Here is an 18,172-nt window from a genome sequence, read left to right as displayed (position 1 = left end):
TGAGTGATCTTGTGCAAGTTAAGTGACGTCTCTGTGCCTCAGTTTCTGCATCTGCACAATGGTGATAATTATTGAATGTGCCCCAGAAGATGTTTGTGAGGACCGAATATGTAGCATGCTTAAAACACATCCTTGGGGACTTCCCTGGTGGTCCAGTGGGTAAGACTCCACGCTCCCACTGCAGGGGACCCGGGTTCGAACTCTGGTCAGGGAGCTAGATCCCACATGCATGCCGCAACTAAGAAGTCTGCATGCCGCAACCAAAGATCCTGCATGCCACAACTGAAGATCCCAAGTGTCGCAACTAAGACCCAGTGCAGCCTAAATAAATAAATTAATTAAAAATTAAAAAAAAAAAAGAGTGAATAACTTAGGAAAGTATATTTAAAAAATAAGTAAATAAAACACATCCTTGTTATGTAAAAAAACAAGGTACTACCACTACGTTCTTTTACATAATGAGGATTTTGAGACACTGCAAGATCTTAAAATGTCTTCAAGATTAAATTCTACTTAGTATTCTAGTTTCTGTTATAATATTCCTTATTCCCTCATGGCATTCACTCCCTATTTGGGATATCAAAAATTTACTAGTTTATTTTTTCAATAACCTTTTATTCTAGAAGCAGTGCATGTGCGTTGTACAGATATAGAAAATACAGTAAAAAAAAAAAAAATAAAATAAATAGAAACATCACATGAGCCAGAGATCACTTTTGTTAAGTCTTTTGTGCATATCCTTCTTGGAATGTTTTTTACTCCTTACATGTACATGGTGTATAATGTGGTTTTTTTAAGCAAAATGAGATCTTTTACATTCTTTTTGGAACCTGGTTTTTTGTAGCTAATGATCTCTGGCATTTCTGTTTTAGTAAAAGTTTCATTATTAAAGTACTTTAAAAATCATCTTTTACAGTACTGTCACTATGTTGCTGGGCTGGTGGGAATTGGCCTTTCTCGTCTGTTCTCGGCCTCAGAGTTAGAAGATCCCTTAATTGGTGAAGACACAGAGCTTGCCAACTCTATGGGCCTGTTTCTGCAGAAAACAAACATCATCCGTGATTATCTGGAAGACCAGCGAGAAGGAAGAGAGTTTTGGCCTCAAGAGGTAATAGGTTCAGGGGATTTGGGGAGAAATAATTTTGAATGCTCTCTGACAACAAAACGTTAAACCCTTTTGGTTGCAAGTGACAGAAACACAAATCAAGCTCCCTTAGACAGCATAGGAGACGGTGTAGACTAGGTTAAGATTTAGATTGCTTCAGGGGGACGGGCTGCATCCAGGGATTGAGACTGTGTAATAAGGCTCTGTCCCCTTTCCTCTTAGACAGGCTTTGTCCACTGGTGGGTATAACGTCCCATGACTGACTCATAGGCTTGGTTCCTATGCCCATCCCTTAATCAGTTAGTAGCCAGAGCGTTGAGCACTCAGTCTAGACCTGGAGTATGTCTGCCCACACATGTAGAGTGGATTTCCCCCAAGAAAGAAGGACCCGGTGGCAAGAAGGGGCACCAGATGGGCACCCACTACAGATGTTCATTATCAGAGACAAGAGTGGATCTTTGACTTAATTTAAAATGGACAGGGAAAGGAAGGGCTTTGACATTGATTTTTTTTTAAATTTATTTATTTATTTATTTATTTTTGGCTGTGTTGGGTCTTCGTTTCTGTGCGAGGGCCTTCTCTAGTTGCGGCGAGCGGGGGCCACTCTTCATCGCGCTGCGCAGGCCTCTCACTATCGCGGCCTCTCTTGTTGCGGAGCACAGGCTCCAGACGTGCAGGCTCAGTAGTTGTGGCTCACGGGCCCAGTTGCTCCGTGGCATGTGGGATCTTCCCAGACCAGGGCTCGAACCCGTGTCCCCTGCATTGGCAGGCAGATTCTCAACCACTGTGCCACCAGGGAAGCCCCTGACATTGATTTTATTCAGAAGGAAAGCTAGGAAATCTTATGACTATCTCCTGATTTTACTCCAGCATTTACCGTTTGTTTTAATCCGTAAAATGATATCCTAGGGACTTCCCTGGTGACGCAGTGGTTTAGAATCCGCCTGCCAGTGCAGGGGACACGGGTTCGAGCCCTGGTCTGGGAAGATCCCACATGCCGCGGAGCAACTAAGCCCGTGTGCCACAACTACTGAGCCTGCGCTCTAGAGCCCGTGCTCCTCAACAAGAGAAGCCACCGCAATGAGAAGCCCACGCACCGCAACCAAGAGTAGCCCCTGCTCGCTGCAACTAGAGAAAGCCCATGCACAACAATGAAGACCCAATGCAGCCAAAAATAAATAAATAAATTTATTTATTTATTTTAAAAAAAAATGGTTTCCTAGAACCAAGTGCTTTTAAGGTGAAAAAAGGCAGGTGAGAAGGTGGAAAAAAATATTTGGAATTTATACTGCAGATAAAGAGTTAATATTCCTAATATTAAAAGAACTGCCAAAAGTTAAGTAAAAGACCAACTGCACAGAAAAAATGGGTAAAGGGATAAGAACAGGTAGTTCACAGAAAGAAAGATGCAAATGATCCTTAAACATCTGGGAAGGTGATCAGCCTTACTCCTGATAGGTGAAATTCACATTAAACGTCCCCTGACCTCAGACATCACAGGTTTTCAAGCCTCCCAGGTGACTGTGGTGAGCAGCGAGGTTGAGAAACAGCTCTTGACAACCCCTCCTTTGACACCAAGGCTCAGAGAAGGGAAGGGGCTCGTCTCAGGACTCCCAGAAGGGAAGCTTCTGTCTCCTGGGTCGCAGCCCGGTGCCTGTCCAGGAAACCACACCGCCTTTCAGACGAGGCTCTGCATCCCTGCACATGCTTCACTCCCCACTCTTCTATACGATAGAATAGTTTATACCACCAGGCAGTGGTGTGAATAAAATGAGAAAAACTTCTAGCACAGAGTGCTTAGTAAATGTCAGTTCAAGCAGCTTAACAACAACAAAAAACGATCCTGAGATACCATTTCCTGCATCAGATTGGCAAAATGTTGGAAGTTTGATAAGCCGTAAGCCATGCTGGGGAAATGGGTGCTCCCATGTGGGGGGTGAGCGTAAGCTTGGCCAGTGACAGCTGTGGGAGGTTACTGACCGCAGCCATTGTTTGTAATAGTTACAGTTTATAAACGACTCAGGTGTCCGTCCGTACAGGACGGAGTGAATGAACTATGGTCTGTCCACGCGGTGGAGCACCAAGAGAGCGATCCCACTGTGGAGTGAGCTCCAGGTTGTATTACTAAGTGAAAAAAGCAAGGTACATAGCAGTATGTGTAGTTCAAATGGAAGGGTGAACCAGAAAGGAATAAAGTTTTCAGTAATTATGTTGTGAATAATAATATTAATATTGAAACTATTATAGAAACTTTACAGCATAAAGAGAATAGATAATTTTGTTCATATCATTAGGAAGCAAGATTTTCAGTCTAAAATAAAAGTTGAAAAGATAGAAAACACTGAAGTTAAGCAAAAACTCCAGAGATCCTAAACTGGATTGGAAATATCAGTGTGAACTCATGATGTCGTTTCTCTTAGAAAATTCTAGCTCCATCTACTAAGAGTTGTATTGTAGAAAGAGGTTCAAGTGGCTCCTGAGTCCCCTTGATGGGACCCTAATAGTCTTTGATAGCTGCCTTGCCATTTGGTATGTCAAGATGCTCCAAGCTCATTTTGTACGTTTTTTGACTGGCATTTGGGCTCCCGCAGCTCTTGGAGAAGCCTGAGCTTTCTGTTGACGGGAAGCGGTGCCTCCAGAGCACACTTGGGCACTCGGGGCCGTCATTGCTCTCGGGGTGGTCGTCGTACGTATTTAGTTTTAAATCTAAAATATTTACCTTGTAGTTTATATTGATATTTCCAATTCAAACTCAGGACTGTTACATAGTCTCTTCTACATTACATCTCTACCTCTTCCTCATCCACAGTCGTATTTCTCAAGGAAAATAGGAGATGACAGAATTAGTATATCCCATAACGACTCACTTGCTTTTTTCCCACATTACAGATGTAATTACACATTACCGCAGTCTCTTAATAGTGACTCTAGTGCTACTGCTATCAAGTATGATGCTGAACACAGTTGAAAATATGTTTTCGCATATGCTAGCTAATTCCCTATTTTTATATTGTATTTATATCTAAATTGTCAGATCAGATAGCCATTAAGACTGGACTTCCCTGGTGGCGCAGTGGTTAAGAATCCGCCTGCCAATGCAGGGGACACGGGTTCGAGCCCTGGTCCGGGAAGATCCCACGTGCCGCGGAGCAACTAAGCCCATGCACCACAGCTACTGAGCCTGCGCTCTAGAGCCTGAGAGCCACAACTACTGAGCTCACGTGCCACAACTACTGAAGCCTGCGCGCCTAGAGCCTGTGCTCCACAACAAGAGAAGCCACCGCAACGAGAAGCCCACACACCGCAACGAAGAGTAGCCTCCACTCACTGCAACTAGAGAAAGTTGTGGCTCGCGGGCTCTAGAGCGCAGGCTCAGTAGTTGTGGCGCACGGGCTTAGTTGCTCCGTGGCATGTGGGATCTTCTCGGACTAGGGCTTGAACCCATGTCACCTGCATTGGCAGGTGGATTCTTAACCACTGCACCACCAGGGAAGTCCATTAATATTTATGAATTTTGAGGGAAAAAAAGAACAATACTTCCCTATGTTTATACATGTTGGTAATAGTTTGTCCTTTATGCTTCAAGGTCACTTTTTCTGGATATGAAGTTACTTTTCTTTTCCATATACATTATGGGTTCTTTTTCTCCTCCTTGGTGGTCACTGCCTAGATCCATTATCAGTGGAGGTGCTAAATAGTGCTGTCTTAATTCTGTCATCCTTTCTGCGTTTATTAGCTGGAATTTTGGATTTTGCAAAACTGTGATGGTGGCAGCATCATAGTGTTTGGATTTTCCCAGATTCTCACCAGAAAAAAGAAAAATACTCGACCAAAAAACTGAAACAGATGTACCCAAAACAATGGATAGCATGTCCAGAAGCACAAGTGACAAAGCATCCCCAGGAACTCCAAAACACAAACGGGTGCAGACAAAACACCAGCTCCGAAAACAAAACCTGCAAAACCTGTGCAGGACAAAGCCAAGGTGGCTACAGGGTGTCTCAGACCTGAGAGCAGGAGTAGACTGTGGGATGGACCCATTTGAGAAGAGCAGGTGAAACAGGAATGGGTGTTCCTTCTCTGGCTGTGGGCGAGTCCACGGGGGCCATGGGAAAGCCTGGAGGAGCTGGAGTGCATTGGCCCCCTTGAACTGGACGTGGACACAGACCAGTCAGGATTCTCTTCCAGGATTGGGCCCACATTGAGGGGTGAAATAAAAACTGAGCAGCGAGACCTGTGTGACATCAACCAGATGCAACATTTGAATCTTGTTTAGGTACTTACTGGAAGAAACCAAGTGGAAAAAAAATTAGACAGTGGGCTAATACAACTGCTAATTGGATAATTTGTATTAAATATTTATCATTAACTTTTAGTTGTGATAAGATATATGTACAAGAAAGGTTCCTAGTCTTTTAGATATTAATAATGAAGTATTTGTGGATAAAATGATATATTGGGGCTTTAATTTAAAATAATTTTGGGGCTGGGGCCGTATAGCTGGAACAAGATTGGCCAAGTGTCAGTAACTGTTGAAGCTGGTGGATGGATACGTAGGCGCTCATTAACGTTTTTCTCCAGGTTCTGCAGGATGATCTAGTACCAGCAGTCTGAGTGGGTTTAGGTTCAAATTAAGAATGGATAACAAATGTGACTTTCCGTAGAATCTCTTAGTCCTTTTAGGCCTAGTCATTTATTTTGGGGAGTGTATAAAGAATACCCAAGGATAAAAGTAAATTATTTGCTAGCTTCAGAGAATCCTCTAAATACTATTAAAGATCATCAAACCAATTCTATTGTTGGAGTTGAGGCTGTTATTTCATTTTCAGGTCACTAAGGTCAAGGAGGTAATGTTCTTACAGTAGAGACTCAGCTCATTCCCCCAGATACGCTTGTTCAGCAGTGTTCTTATCAGAACTGGGAATGTAATGTTAATCATTAATTATTTTGAGGCCTTGGCCGTCTTGAGAATGTTTAATGTTTAGCTTGCAGTGCCGTTGTAGCTGATTTTGTTATAGCTGGTTATTTTTTCAGGAATAGACCAATGCCTTGCAAATAACAGGAGGGCTCTTTGGCCTGAGGTCATCAAAGTATTGCTCAGTACATGCGGCACTAATTGTCCCAAAGGGACACTTGCCCAAATACTTAACTTACTCTTGATTATGATTAGATCTTGATTGTAGTCATAATAGACATTGCATAGAGGTTAAAACGGACTTGGTCTTGGTGAAAGATGAGGCAGCAGCTAAGAAAGGCTTTGTATATCATAGTTCTTACAAAGATCCTTTCATGTGACTTGTACACTGTTCCCCTGCGCATGTGCTGACTTGTCTTTCGATCTTCTTATCTGCCTAGGCTTGGAGCAAGTATGTGAACAAGCTGGGTGACTTTGCCAAGCCAGAGAACGTGGACTTGGCCGTGCAGTGCCTGAATGAGCTCATAGCCAGCACGCTGCACCACATCCCTGACGTCATCACTTACCTTTCACGACTTAGAAACCAGAGCATATTCAACTTCTGTGCTATTCCACAGGTGTGGATCGGGGAGGCCGAGGGGTCGGGGTGCTGTGCTGGGGATGGCATGCCTAGAATGTGTGTGCTGTTTTGGTCTGTGTATTCAGGAATGTGGTTCCTTAAGAAAATGACTCAAGTGTATTTTCTTCTGCCAGGGGCAGGCACGTTCACAACACCTCCCCTCTGCCCCATGGCCATCACACTCAGGTCAACCTTGAGGTTAAGCCTGCTTCTTTCCAGAACCTTCTAGAACCCTTTTTTTTTTCTAAACGAGTTTGATGCTTATCCTCACAGTTAAATCTAGGGCTTTGAGTCAGATTTATGAGGAGTGCTGGGTGAAACACAGGTGAAGCTGTTACTAAAAAGTCTTATTTAAGCACCTAATTTTGGCTGTCCTTTTCCCAGATCTTGGGATAACAGAACCTGATCCTGTGGACCTAGGAGCTTACACTTTTTAAATGCCTTTACCAGTTTTATTTCCGTGTTTAACTCAAATAAAATGAAGAAAATTATAAGATTTAACTGATTTGGAAACTTGGTTTCTTCTTGTTCTAATGACCAATCTGACCAGTTGATGGAACTTAAACTCTTTATGCCAGACTTATGTTTCCATCTGTCCTAGAAATAATTTACCTTTGAGCATCGGAAACTACACGGCCCCCTTTCTTTTGTCCCCTGCCACCCCCATGCTACTTTTTTTTTTAATGTATAATGATTATGTTCATTGTAGGAAAAATAGGGAGAAAAAACAAAATAGAAAAAACTTTCCAGATATTTTTTTGGAATATCTATTTTTCAGATCTAATAACCCATTGCCCCAGCATGGAAAATGTTACATTGGCTTGTGTTTGTTTTTTCCAAATAAAAAGGAAATATCGTGACTAAACTATAGAATTATTCAAGACTGCAAAGGGCACTTGATTCTGTGTTGTGCTGAGAAAGGGAAACGTGGGAAAGGGAGAAGTCTTGACATGCTTTGTTTATGGGTATTTTCTCTTGGTTAGTTGCATCTTACCCCTTTGACACTTTCTCCCGAAGGTTCTCTTCCCTTCTCATGATGATCGCTTACAGTGCAATTTCTCACTTCATTTCATGAAATGAGATGAATTAGTGTTTTCTCTCTCTCTCATTATCTGTAGGTCATGGCCATTGCCACTTTGGCTGCCTGTTATAATAATCAGCAGGTATTCAAAGGGGTGGTGAAGATACGAAAAGGGCAAGCAGTCACCCTGATGATGGATGCCACCAACATGCCAGCTGTAAAAGCTATAATACACCAGTACATGGAAGAGGTGGGCTTTCATTTAATAATATCACTCTTTAAACGTTTCATATTTGGATATTAGATGATCTTAACAGCTCACAGTGTTACGGCCTTGGTGTTGGACGGGTTGGGGTCCTTTATTTGGAAGAATAGGCACAGAGAGCCGACTGTTGGGCGCTGCCCGGTACCCTGGTCAGAGGGGATAGAGGAAGCCAGGCCTTAGGATGGCGCTCCCAGGAGAATCACATTTTCTGAGCTGGAAGATGAAGTTAGAGGCCAGCCAGGCTTCTTGTCTCACGGCTGAGGCGTGTGAAGCCGAGGCTCTGGCTGCTGACGCAGCGTCTGACTGAGTGGATCCGGGACCCCAGGCCGCACTCCCGACACCCGGTCTAGTGCTTTCCACTATGGCAGGCACCTCAATTGAGAAACCATCGTGGGGAATTTAGCAAAGGAAAACCATCAAGCTGCAACTATTCCTAAATTTTCTAATGCAGATCTCATTTCAGATGCCCAAACCATCCTGTAAAACAGAACGTACTTGTTCTAGTCCAATCTCCAACTCTGGAGGGTGTAATACATGACTCGGTTCAAAAGAACTTTTTCTTAGAGGCTAGAACTCTACTCGCCAGGCCCTGGAGCAGGGCTTCTCAGATGGAGGTGACTTGGCTTCCCCCTCCCCTGGGGGACACTTGGCAATGTGTGGAGACAGTTTTGGTTGTCAGGCTGGGGTGTGAGTGGCTCCTGCCGTCTGGTGCGTAGACACCCGAGATCCTTAGGTTGGTTCTTACCGAAGATTGAAATCCTGCAGAAGTAGATGAAAACACAGGATTCCCCCCCCTCCACGGGTCACTGCTGCCCCTGGTTTTCTGATGCCTCCAGACCCCGGGTTATGCTTTGACAGGGACGAGATTTGTAACAGCAGTTTCACCTGAACAGAATTCTACAGAACAACTCTTTCCTCTGATTTCCATCGCATATTGCACCTTCTCCTTGTATTTCCTCCCTGTGTTGCACCTGCCAAGTTTTGCACCTCAGCATTTCTGCCTGAGGCACCTATAGAAGGTGTAAGAGAAAAATCAGATTTTTTAAAAATCCTAAACTTCTTTTACTGACTAGATGAATATGTTCAGCCATTGACCAAAAAACTGCTACTGACAAGACTCGGGAAATTGGGGTTCACTGTTTAGCCAGCACTTATTTGGGGCATACTCTGTGCTTGGCATAGCAGCCAAATAGGTGGATACTATTAATGTCAGGGAAGTTTGAGGCCCTAACCCCATGGCTGGGGCCAGAGTTTGGACCCAGGTCTGGCTGACTTCAGAGCCTACACTGTTCACCACGATTCTAAGGGCTTGAATTACCCTTTCTAAACAGAATAGTGCCTTTTTTAGGCACTGTTTCTCCATTTTATGTAAATTAGAAACATTCTATATGGTTTGTAGTTCAGAGCAATTTTAGTTTTGCAGTTTTATTCTGATCACTGATTTTAGAAAACAATGTTTTAAAAACTGTGGTAGGCAGTTCCATTACTATATTAAACTTCAGACTTTATTAGGTATTTTCCTTCACTACTGGAATTAAATCCTAGTTGTGATTCACAGTTTGATTTAGGGCAGGGCTGGGCAGACTACAGTTGTGATTCACAGTTTGATTTAGGGCAGGGCTGGCTGACCCCCTGATTTTGTAAATGCCTTTTTATTAGGACATAGCCATGCCCATTTGTTTCCGTATTGTCCGTGGCTTCTCAGGGCTCTACAGCAGCAGAGCTGAGTGGCTGTAACAGAGGGGGCCCACAAAGCTGAAAATACTTTCTTGGACCTTTAAGGAAAAGTTTGCTGACCTCTGATCTAGGGCATGAATTACTTTGTTTAAAATTACTCTAGGGACTTCCCTGGTGGTCCAGTGGTTAAGACTCCACGGTCCCAATCCAGGGGGCCCGGGTTCGATCCCTGGTCAGGGAACTAGATCCCACACGCATGCCACAACCAAAAGATCCTGCATGCTGCAGCGAAGATCCCACACGTGGCAACGAAAATTCCACACACCGCAACTAAGACCCGGCGCAGCCAAATAAATAAATGAATATATTTTTTTAAAGTATATAAAGCTACTCTAGTGAAACTCAGGGTATTTTGGAGGAAATACTAATAAGTTGATTTGACTCAAAAAACTGAAAATTTCTAAGTCTCAAGTAATAGAAAGTGATAATGGTTTTAATATCAGCCTTAAAGACTTTTTTTTTTTTTTTTGGCTGCATTGGGTCTTCGTTGCTGCGCGTGGGCTTTATCTAGTTGCGGTGAGCGGGGGCTACTCTTCGTTGCAGTGCGCAGGCTTCTCATTGTGGTGGCTTCTCTTGTTGTGGAGCACAAGCTTCAGTAGTTGTGGCACGCGGGCTCAGTAGTTGTGGCTCGCAGGCTCTAGAGCACAGGCTCAGTAGTTGTGGCACACAGGCTTAGTTGCTCCGCGGCACGTGGGATCTTCCCGGACCAGGGCTCGAACCCGTGTCCCCTGCATTGGCAGGCGGATTCTTTTTTTTTTTTTTTTTTTAATTACACTATACTAGGTGTGCTTTATTTATTTATTAATGGCTGTGTTGGATCTTCGTTTCTGTGCGAGGGCTTTCTCTAGTTGTGGCAAGCGGGGGCCACTCTTCATCGCTGTGCGTGGGCCTCTCACTATCACGGCCTCTCTTGTTGCGGAGCACAGGCTCCAGACGCGCAGGCTCAGTAATTGTGGCTCACGGGCCCATTTGCTCCGTGGCATGTGGGATCTTCCCAGACCAGGGCTCGAACCCGTGTCTCCTGCATTGGCAGGCAGATTCTCAACCACTGCGCCACCAGGGAAGCCCGGCAGGCGGATTCTTAACCACTGCGCCACCAGGGGAGCCCAAGGACATTTTGTCAATACAATTTCAAATGAAGGCTTTTTGTATGAAGTCCCCAGGTTGTCAGGCATTTTGCTGGTGGCCAGAGGTTAACTCTACTCCTGTGTCTCCTCACTGAGCACGTCTGTCCTTTGCAGTAAGACGGGAAGACATTTACCCCTCAGGTCCCTGGTTGTAGCAGTAACGCACCTGCAGGGGACTTCAGAGTTCTCCTCTTGCAACTCTAAGGTGTAAAGGACGAGGTGGAGCGAAGCCCGATCCTCTGAGCAGGGGGAGCTGCTCCTCAGGCCCTCATCCTCTGGCGCAGCCTCAGCTGGAAACCAGTCTGGCCACCTGGCAGCTGGTGAGAAGCTCAACCAGCTATTCTGGGACAGAAACAAATGCTCAGGCAAACAGCCAGAAACTTTGATTTCCTTCTCTGCCTAAGATGATTCCTTGGCAAGGGCCAACTTTTTCAAGCGGGTGGAGCTTCCCTTTTGGCTGTGGTCGGTCTAGAACGGCGCCGTGCTCTCAGTCCCTGTGGGTCCTTGTGACTCAGAGTGTGGTCCTCCGCCCGGCTTCTGCGTCCCCTGCCGGCGTGTGAGCGTTTCAGTCCTTGAGTCAGAATGTGCCCATAGCAGGATGCCCAGGGTGGCGCCTGTGAACACAGTTTGAAGAGCACGGCTCTAGCTCCCCACCTCGTTCTCAGCCAACTGTGCATTTAGCCCTGTGAGCAAGTGCGGAATTGGATGCTGTGAATTTGGGTTTGGATGCTGTGAACTCGGGATTGGATGCTGTGAACTTGGGATTGGATGCTGTGAACTCGGGATTGGATGCTGTGAACTTGGGATTGGATGCTGTGAACTTGGGATTGGATGTCTGAACTCGCTGCACTTTGTCTGTGTCCTGACCCTCATCTAAGCACTCTTTCCCTCCTGCCCTCTTGCCTGAGCTCCTCCGCCTTTCTCCCCCGCCCCTGCCTCTCGGTGTGGATCTGTGCTCAGGTCAGTCCCTGCAGACAGCGAGCACATCCTAACTCCTCCTGGGCTTCAGCGCTCTCTGCCTCCCCACTCCCTCTCCTTTCCTTCACAGCTAAGCTTCTTGAAAGGGCAGGTGTTCTTCTTCTTCTTCTTTTTTTTAATATTTATTTATTTATTTAATTGGTTGCGTTGGGTCTTAGTTGCGGCAGGTGGGCTCCTTAATTGGGCTCAAGGGCCCCTTAGTTGTGGCATGCGAACTCTTAGTTGTGGCATGCACTTGGGATCTAGTTCCCGGACCAGGTACTGAACCTGGGCCCCCTGCATTGGGAGCGCTGAGTCTTAACCACTGCACCACCAGGGAAGTCCCAGGGCAGGTGTTTTTAACGGTATTGATTCCCTTTTTTTTTTCTCAGCCTACTTCATTGTAACTTTTGTTTCCTACCTTTGTCATTAGAACTTTTCTTACCGAAGTGATTTGATGACCCCTCCTAGCGCACAAATCTCACGAGCACTTTCTTTACTCTTCACAGATCCCACTGTATCATTTGACACTGGGGGTCTCTCTCCTTGAAGCCCTTTCCTTTTTTGGCTTCTGTGACACTTGACCCCAGTTCAATCTCTTAACCCCTCTGCCCGCTCCTTTGTCCTCTGGCTCCTGGTGCTGGTGTTTGCTGGGGTTCGTTCTTGATTTTCGTGTTTTCTCACCACGTAAGGGCTCTCCGGCTGCTTCATCTGCCGTGGCTTCCTTCTTCCCCCACCACGTGCTCCTCACGCCTGACCTGATGGCTCCGGCTCAGGCCTTGGTCATTAACTTCTTTTTGTTGTCTGATGACATTACCTTTCACCTAATCGTGGAGTCCAGGTAATCTGGAGGCTGTTCTCCCTAACCCACCTCCGGGATCTCCACGTCCTGGCTGTTCTGGTTATGCTTTCATACTTGTCACAGTTTTGTGCGCATTACCCTGTGACCGAGCACTTCTGGAACTTTACCTACAAAAAATAACCAGAAAATGTGCAGCAGTGCTTATTTTGGAGCATTTTGTCCTCATGCCTTGTTGGGAGTGAATTGATTAAATTGTAGTACATTCATACTATGCAGCTTGTGTTTAAAAAAAGAATGACATTATTTTGTGGGTTCTAGCATTAAAAAATGTCCATAAAAAATTGTGTGAGCGAAGGAAGTCAAATTATAGAACAATATGTTTGTAACCTAATTTTTAAATAAAATTGTGTGTATAATTTGATATGGATAATATAGAATCATATATAGTTGTACATTATATATAATCATATATAGTACATATAATATATAATACATCTTTATGACATTTTGTGTTTGTATAGAGGCTTATATGGGCGTAGCAAGAGGTATAAAAGGAACTACACCAGTATATCATTATTACATTAATATATGTATTAATATGTGACGGTTTGTACGTTTATATGTATAGGCTTATAAGGACAAAGTGAGGGGGAATGAATAATGTAAGGGAATTTTGATTTTTTTTTAAATTAATTAATTTTTTGGCTGTGTTGGGTCTTCGTTTCTGTGCGAGGGCTTTCTCTAGTTGTGGCGAGTGGGGGCCACTCTTCATCGCGCTGCGCGGGCCTCTCACTATCGCGGCCTCTCTCGTTGCGGAGCACAGGCTCCAGACGCGCAGGCTCAGTAGTTGTGGCTCACGGGCCCAGTTGCTCCGCGGCATGTGGGATCTTCCCGGACCAGGGCTCGAACCCGTGTCCCCTGCATTGGCAGGCAGATTCTCAACCACTGTGCCACCAGGGAAGCCCTAATTTCTTTATTTTTGTTCTGCCTATTTTTATAAGCATAATTCCATCATCTAAAATTTTTGAGAAGAAATTACAGTTTCATCCCCACGTGGTCTTCTCTCTGTAGCTGTGCTTCATAGCACCGTGTTAGATGTTAGATGTCATTGGCGTATTCCTGTCAGCATGTTCTTTTATTTCCTCGCTACATTAAATTGTAGCTGTGCTTTTTAGGGTGAGGGGGGCAAGAATATAAGAGAGCGTTTGTGGGAAAAACATACATTGTGTAATGGGAAATTGAAGATAATAATTTTATAAATGCCTGCTCCGTCCTCTTCATCCGCTTTGCCTCCATCTGGGCTCAGGTCCCTGTCGCTTCCCTCCTTAGTGATCTCTGGGTCGGTTGGTTTGAGGCAGGAAACGTTGATCGAGGGCCTGCTGTGTGCTGGGCGCAGGGCTGGGCTGGAGATGGAAAGGCAAGGAAGCCGCGGTGCCTTCAGGCCTTTGGTCTATTTAGGGAGACGCGCAGATGGTGGCCCGGCGTGGGCGACGGGCGCAGTGTATACCCGAGGGGCCCTCGGCCCGACCTGGGCATGCGGGCCGGGTGCCGTAGAAGACAGCTGCCTAGGCCGAGACTTGGGTGGAGGTGGGACTCCGCCCGGCGACGGCACGTGGGAGGAGCGTTCCCGGGGGCAGCGGGAACGGTGTGAGCGGGGAGGGAAGGGAAGCCGCAGCGTCGCACGTGGAAGACGATCACAGGCAGCTGTTACTGGCATGCGCGGGGGCCTGGGCAGGGCCGGGGGCACACTCGGGAGCTCAGGCCTCGCCCGGCTGGGGGTAGGAAGCCCCCGAGGCTGCCACGCAGAGGGGCTTGTAAGTCTCTTTGGTGACGCGTGGTGGGGCAGATGAGTGGATTTTAGGGTTCAAGCACAGAGGCAGGAGCTCGATTTGGAGGCTGGTAAAGCTCCGATGCGAGGGCCTAACCTAAGCAGGAGCAGCGTTTGCAGGCGTGGGGAGGAGGCCTGGGTTCAGCAGGGATTCTGGAGCTTTGGGAGGGGAGGGTGTGCGGGGACGGGGAGGCCTCCGGGGCGACTCTCGGGGGCCCTGCTTTGTTCTCGCCTGCCGCGCACACCTCCGAGCCCATCTCGTTCTCCCGAGTGCCCATGCCCGGTCTGTGCAGTGTGTTTCCCTCCTCCGTGTGGCTCTGCTGTAGCCTCAGCAAGCAACGTGGACGTCACTGGCTCTGCGAGGTTCCGAGGGTGGGGCTCTCGGGGGCCACCCTGCTGCTCCGGGATGGCCCGTGGGATCACACAGGCCCCGCTGACATCCTGCCTTATCAGTGGAGTGACTTTGGGTTATTACTTCTGTGTTCTCTGAGCCTCAGTTTTTCTCATTGGTAAAATGGGCATAAAATGCCTAGCTGTTTCAGGTTGTAGTAAGAAGTGAACACAGATGTTTATAAAGTTCCCAGGACTTACTATTTTCTTCTCTTCCTTCCACAGATTTATCACAGAATCCCCAACTCCGACCCATGTTCTGCTAAAACAAGGCAGATCATCTCCACGATCAGGACACAGAATCTTCCCAACTGTCAGCTCATCTCTCGGAGCCACTACTCACCCATTTCCCTGTCGTTTGTCATGCTCCTGGTGGCCCTGAGCTGGCAGTATCTGAGCGCCCTGTCCCAGGTCACAGAGGGCTGTGTTCAGACCGGAGAGCACTGACTGGGCTTGGGCGGGAGACTGGACACCCTGGGAGGTGGGCTGACCTTCTCTTCAGGGATGGATGTGGGCTTCCCCCCTTTTCCCTCCTGCTTTAATCCCTCAAAGAACTTTGTGGGCCTGGACCTTTAGAAACTGTGACATGCGGCGAAGATAAGATTAAAGGGAAAGGACACTTCAGCCTCGGCCGCCTGTGTTCACCTGTGCCCACCTGGGCAGGGTGACCGAGGGCTGAGCGTCCACTGCTGTGGGTCACAGTCAGGGCTGCATCTGGGCCTGCAGAGAGATCATACTTAGTGTGAATACGGGCTAGAATTATAATTGAATGTATTTAATTTGAAGCAACCTTTGAATACCTATCCTAGTAGAAAGTGAAGTGCATTTTCTTTCTGTTCTGTTCCTGTTTTTCTCATCCTTTTGTTTTCTTCAGTGGACTTGAATGTAGTAGATGCAAATGTTTAGAGTTCTAGGAATATTCCCGTGTTTCCTAAGGATGCAGACTGTCTTCTGCACGTGAAGGCTAGGAAGTAAGTTCTGGGTGGGGTTAGCATTATTTCCTCATTTAAAGGGAGTTTAGGTTTCAGGATTGCCTTTGGCCCCATCGTAGCAGGTTGGTTTCCAGTTAAGGCTGACGTTTCTGAGATTTTTATAATAAAGAACTGAATTACTCGGCATTTGTCAAGGGCAGTTCACTTGAAGCCTGATGAGCGTGGCAGGTGCGGAACTCCAGGCTGGAGTTACTGGTTGAGGGACGGTGGCCACTGCTGCCACCGGGAAGCGGGGACCTGGCCTCCCCACCCCGCGCTGTGCCTGCCAGGAAGGGAGCAAGGCCATCACCTCCGCCAGCCTGCTCTACTTCTAGCTAATTCTCTTAGCTGCATTCAGAAATTTTATTGCATTCGGAGGGTATTTTCAGCTTTGGGGTTTTTTTCTGTTTGTTTCTCAAGAAAGGCAGAAGATGTTTTCAGGTGATTGGCTTGAAAGCCAAGTGGCACTCAGCCCAGTTCCCCCAGCACGGTGGTCCACCTTCCTCTTCCCTCCAGCATCCCCGAGGTTTGGGCTGTGCCCACCCACTGACTCCCTGAGAGTCTCAGCTCAGAGGTGGGTGTTTGAAAAAGCCCCTCGGGCTGAGAATCCGTCGCAGGGCGTTACGTACTTTCCCGAAGCTGTGCTCTTGGTGTGTAGTGTATAGGCAGTCCTCTTTTGCTGTAGCTCTGTGTGTTGTGACTTAGTCACGGAAGGAGCTATGTTCCAGCAGTAACGTTGGGTTTGCACTGTGACACACGTACCTACACTGATTCTCCTCGTGTGGGCCGCTGCTGCCGTCTGACCATGGACTGTTTTGGTTCGAGACTTAGTCCTGGATGAACCAGTCACCAGTGACATTGAAGCCAAAGTCACTTACCACTTAGAGCACAGCTCTAAGCCAGACTCGGCAATGAGTAATTTAAGCATCAGAACTTGGTTTGCGATTCCAAGGTAGGTGTTAAGATTTGTGTGTTGAAATCTGTTCTGCTGAAGTTCACGTAGGACACGGGACAACCGGGCGGAAGGAGCCTTGGTCTGAGGTGGATGCATTGGAAGCTTCTCTTCTGGCTCAGCCGTGGGCTGTGGGGCTTTCTCAGCTTCTGGTGGTTTGTATGATCTTTTAGGTCCCTCCCAGCTGTAAAGCTATAAAGGTCTTAGCTCGCATGCCTGCTCCTTTGGAAGAACATTTCCCTTCTAAATGTTTTCTCTACTGCAATTGCCAGATAATACAGGATACCCAGTTAAACTTGAATTTCGGATAAACTGGTTTTTTAGTATAATTATGTCCCAAATACTGCACAGGACATATTTAGACTAAAAAGTGACTTCTGAAATTCAGATGTGATTTGGCATCCTGTATTTTTATTTGCTGAATCTGGCAATCCCACCGTCTACTCCACACTTTTAAGGTAAGTAATTAAATGTACAGCATCCTTGGCATAGTCTACGTGACTCCTACTCACAGTGGGAGATTTTAAGTTTTCCTCAGAGGAATGTCTGACCCATCTGAATCCAGGGCTTTAAATCAAGAAACTTAACAGAGCCTAATAACCCCATTTGGGGAACTTTCTGGAGCCCTAGCTGAGACCTGCACACACACCCACACCCTGCCCTGGGAAACAACTACCTGGAAGCCCCACTCTTCTATCTACTGAGCCCCTTCTCTGCGGCTGGGGGTGTAGGGGGAAGAGGAGGGGTGGCTAGACATTTGCTAATTAACAGGCATTCTAGGTTATTCTTTTTTTTTTTTTTTTTTTTAAGGATTTTCTTATTTATTTATTTATTTATTTTTGGCTGTGTTGGGTCTTCGGTTCGTGCGAGGGCTTTCTCCAGTTGCGGCAAGCGGGGGCCACTCTTCATCGCGGTGCGGGGACCGCCCTTCATCGCGGTGCGCGGGCCTTTCTCTATCGCGGCCCCTCCCGTCGCGGGGCACAGGCTCCAGACGCGCAGGCTCAGCAATTGTGGCTCACGGGCCCAGCTGCTCCGTGGCATGTGGGATCTTCCCAGACCAGGGCTCGAACCCGTGTCCCCTGCATTGGCAGGCGTATTCTTAACCACCAGGGAAGCCCTAGGTTATTCTTAGTTTTGGAAACAGAGCTCTAAGGCTGGTTCTTAAACTTTAGTGAACTGCTTGAAGGTTCCAGATTGCTAGGACCATGCTTTCTCAGTGGATCTGGGGAGGTAACCTGCGTTTTTAACAAGTTCCCTGGTGACACAAATGCTGCTGGTCAGGAGACCAGCTTGGGAACCACTGCTATAAGGCGTTCCTCAAACCACCGTGAACGTGAGTCACCTGGAGTCTTGGTTAACTACAGATGTAGATTCAGGTCTGGCCCCAAATTGTGCATTTCTTGCAAGAACCTCGGAGATGGCAATGCTGCTGGTCCAAGGACCCCTCCTGAGGCTCCGACGTGCAGCTTTCTGATGCCTATTA

The 18,172-nt window shown here is 46.7% G+C and overlaps 1 protein-coding gene across 3 annotated transcripts in view; it reads left to right on the top strand.

The window, feature by feature from the left end:
- The window catches only part of FDFT1 (farnesyl-diphosphate farnesyltransferase 1), a 42,072-nt gene extending 26,188 nt beyond the window's left edge, over positions 1-15,884 (top strand). For all 3 annotated transcript variants that reach the window (XM_007192680.2, XM_007192679.2, XM_057547731.1), the window contains 4 exons: positions 917-1,108; positions 6,461-6,637; positions 7,758-7,910; positions 14,992-15,884. In XM_007192680.2, coding sequence (XP_007192742.1) covers positions 917-1,108; positions 6,461-6,637; positions 7,758-7,910; positions 14,992-15,213 — 744 coding nt within the window. In that variant the 3' untranslated portion in view covers positions 15,214-15,884. The remainder of the gene's footprint in view (positions 1-916; positions 1,109-6,460; positions 6,638-7,757; positions 7,911-14,991) is intronic.
- The last annotated feature ends 2,288 nt before the right edge of the window (positions 15,885-18,172 follow it).

This window comes from Balaenoptera acutorostrata, chromosome 6 (assembly GCF_949987535.1).
Source record: "Balaenoptera acutorostrata chromosome 6, mBalAcu1.1, whole genome shotgun sequence".
Taxonomy (NCBI): Eukaryota; Metazoa; Chordata; class Mammalia; order Artiodactyla; family Balaenopteridae; genus Balaenoptera; species Balaenoptera acutorostrata.
This window is presented reverse-complemented; position numbering and strand designations above follow the sequence as displayed.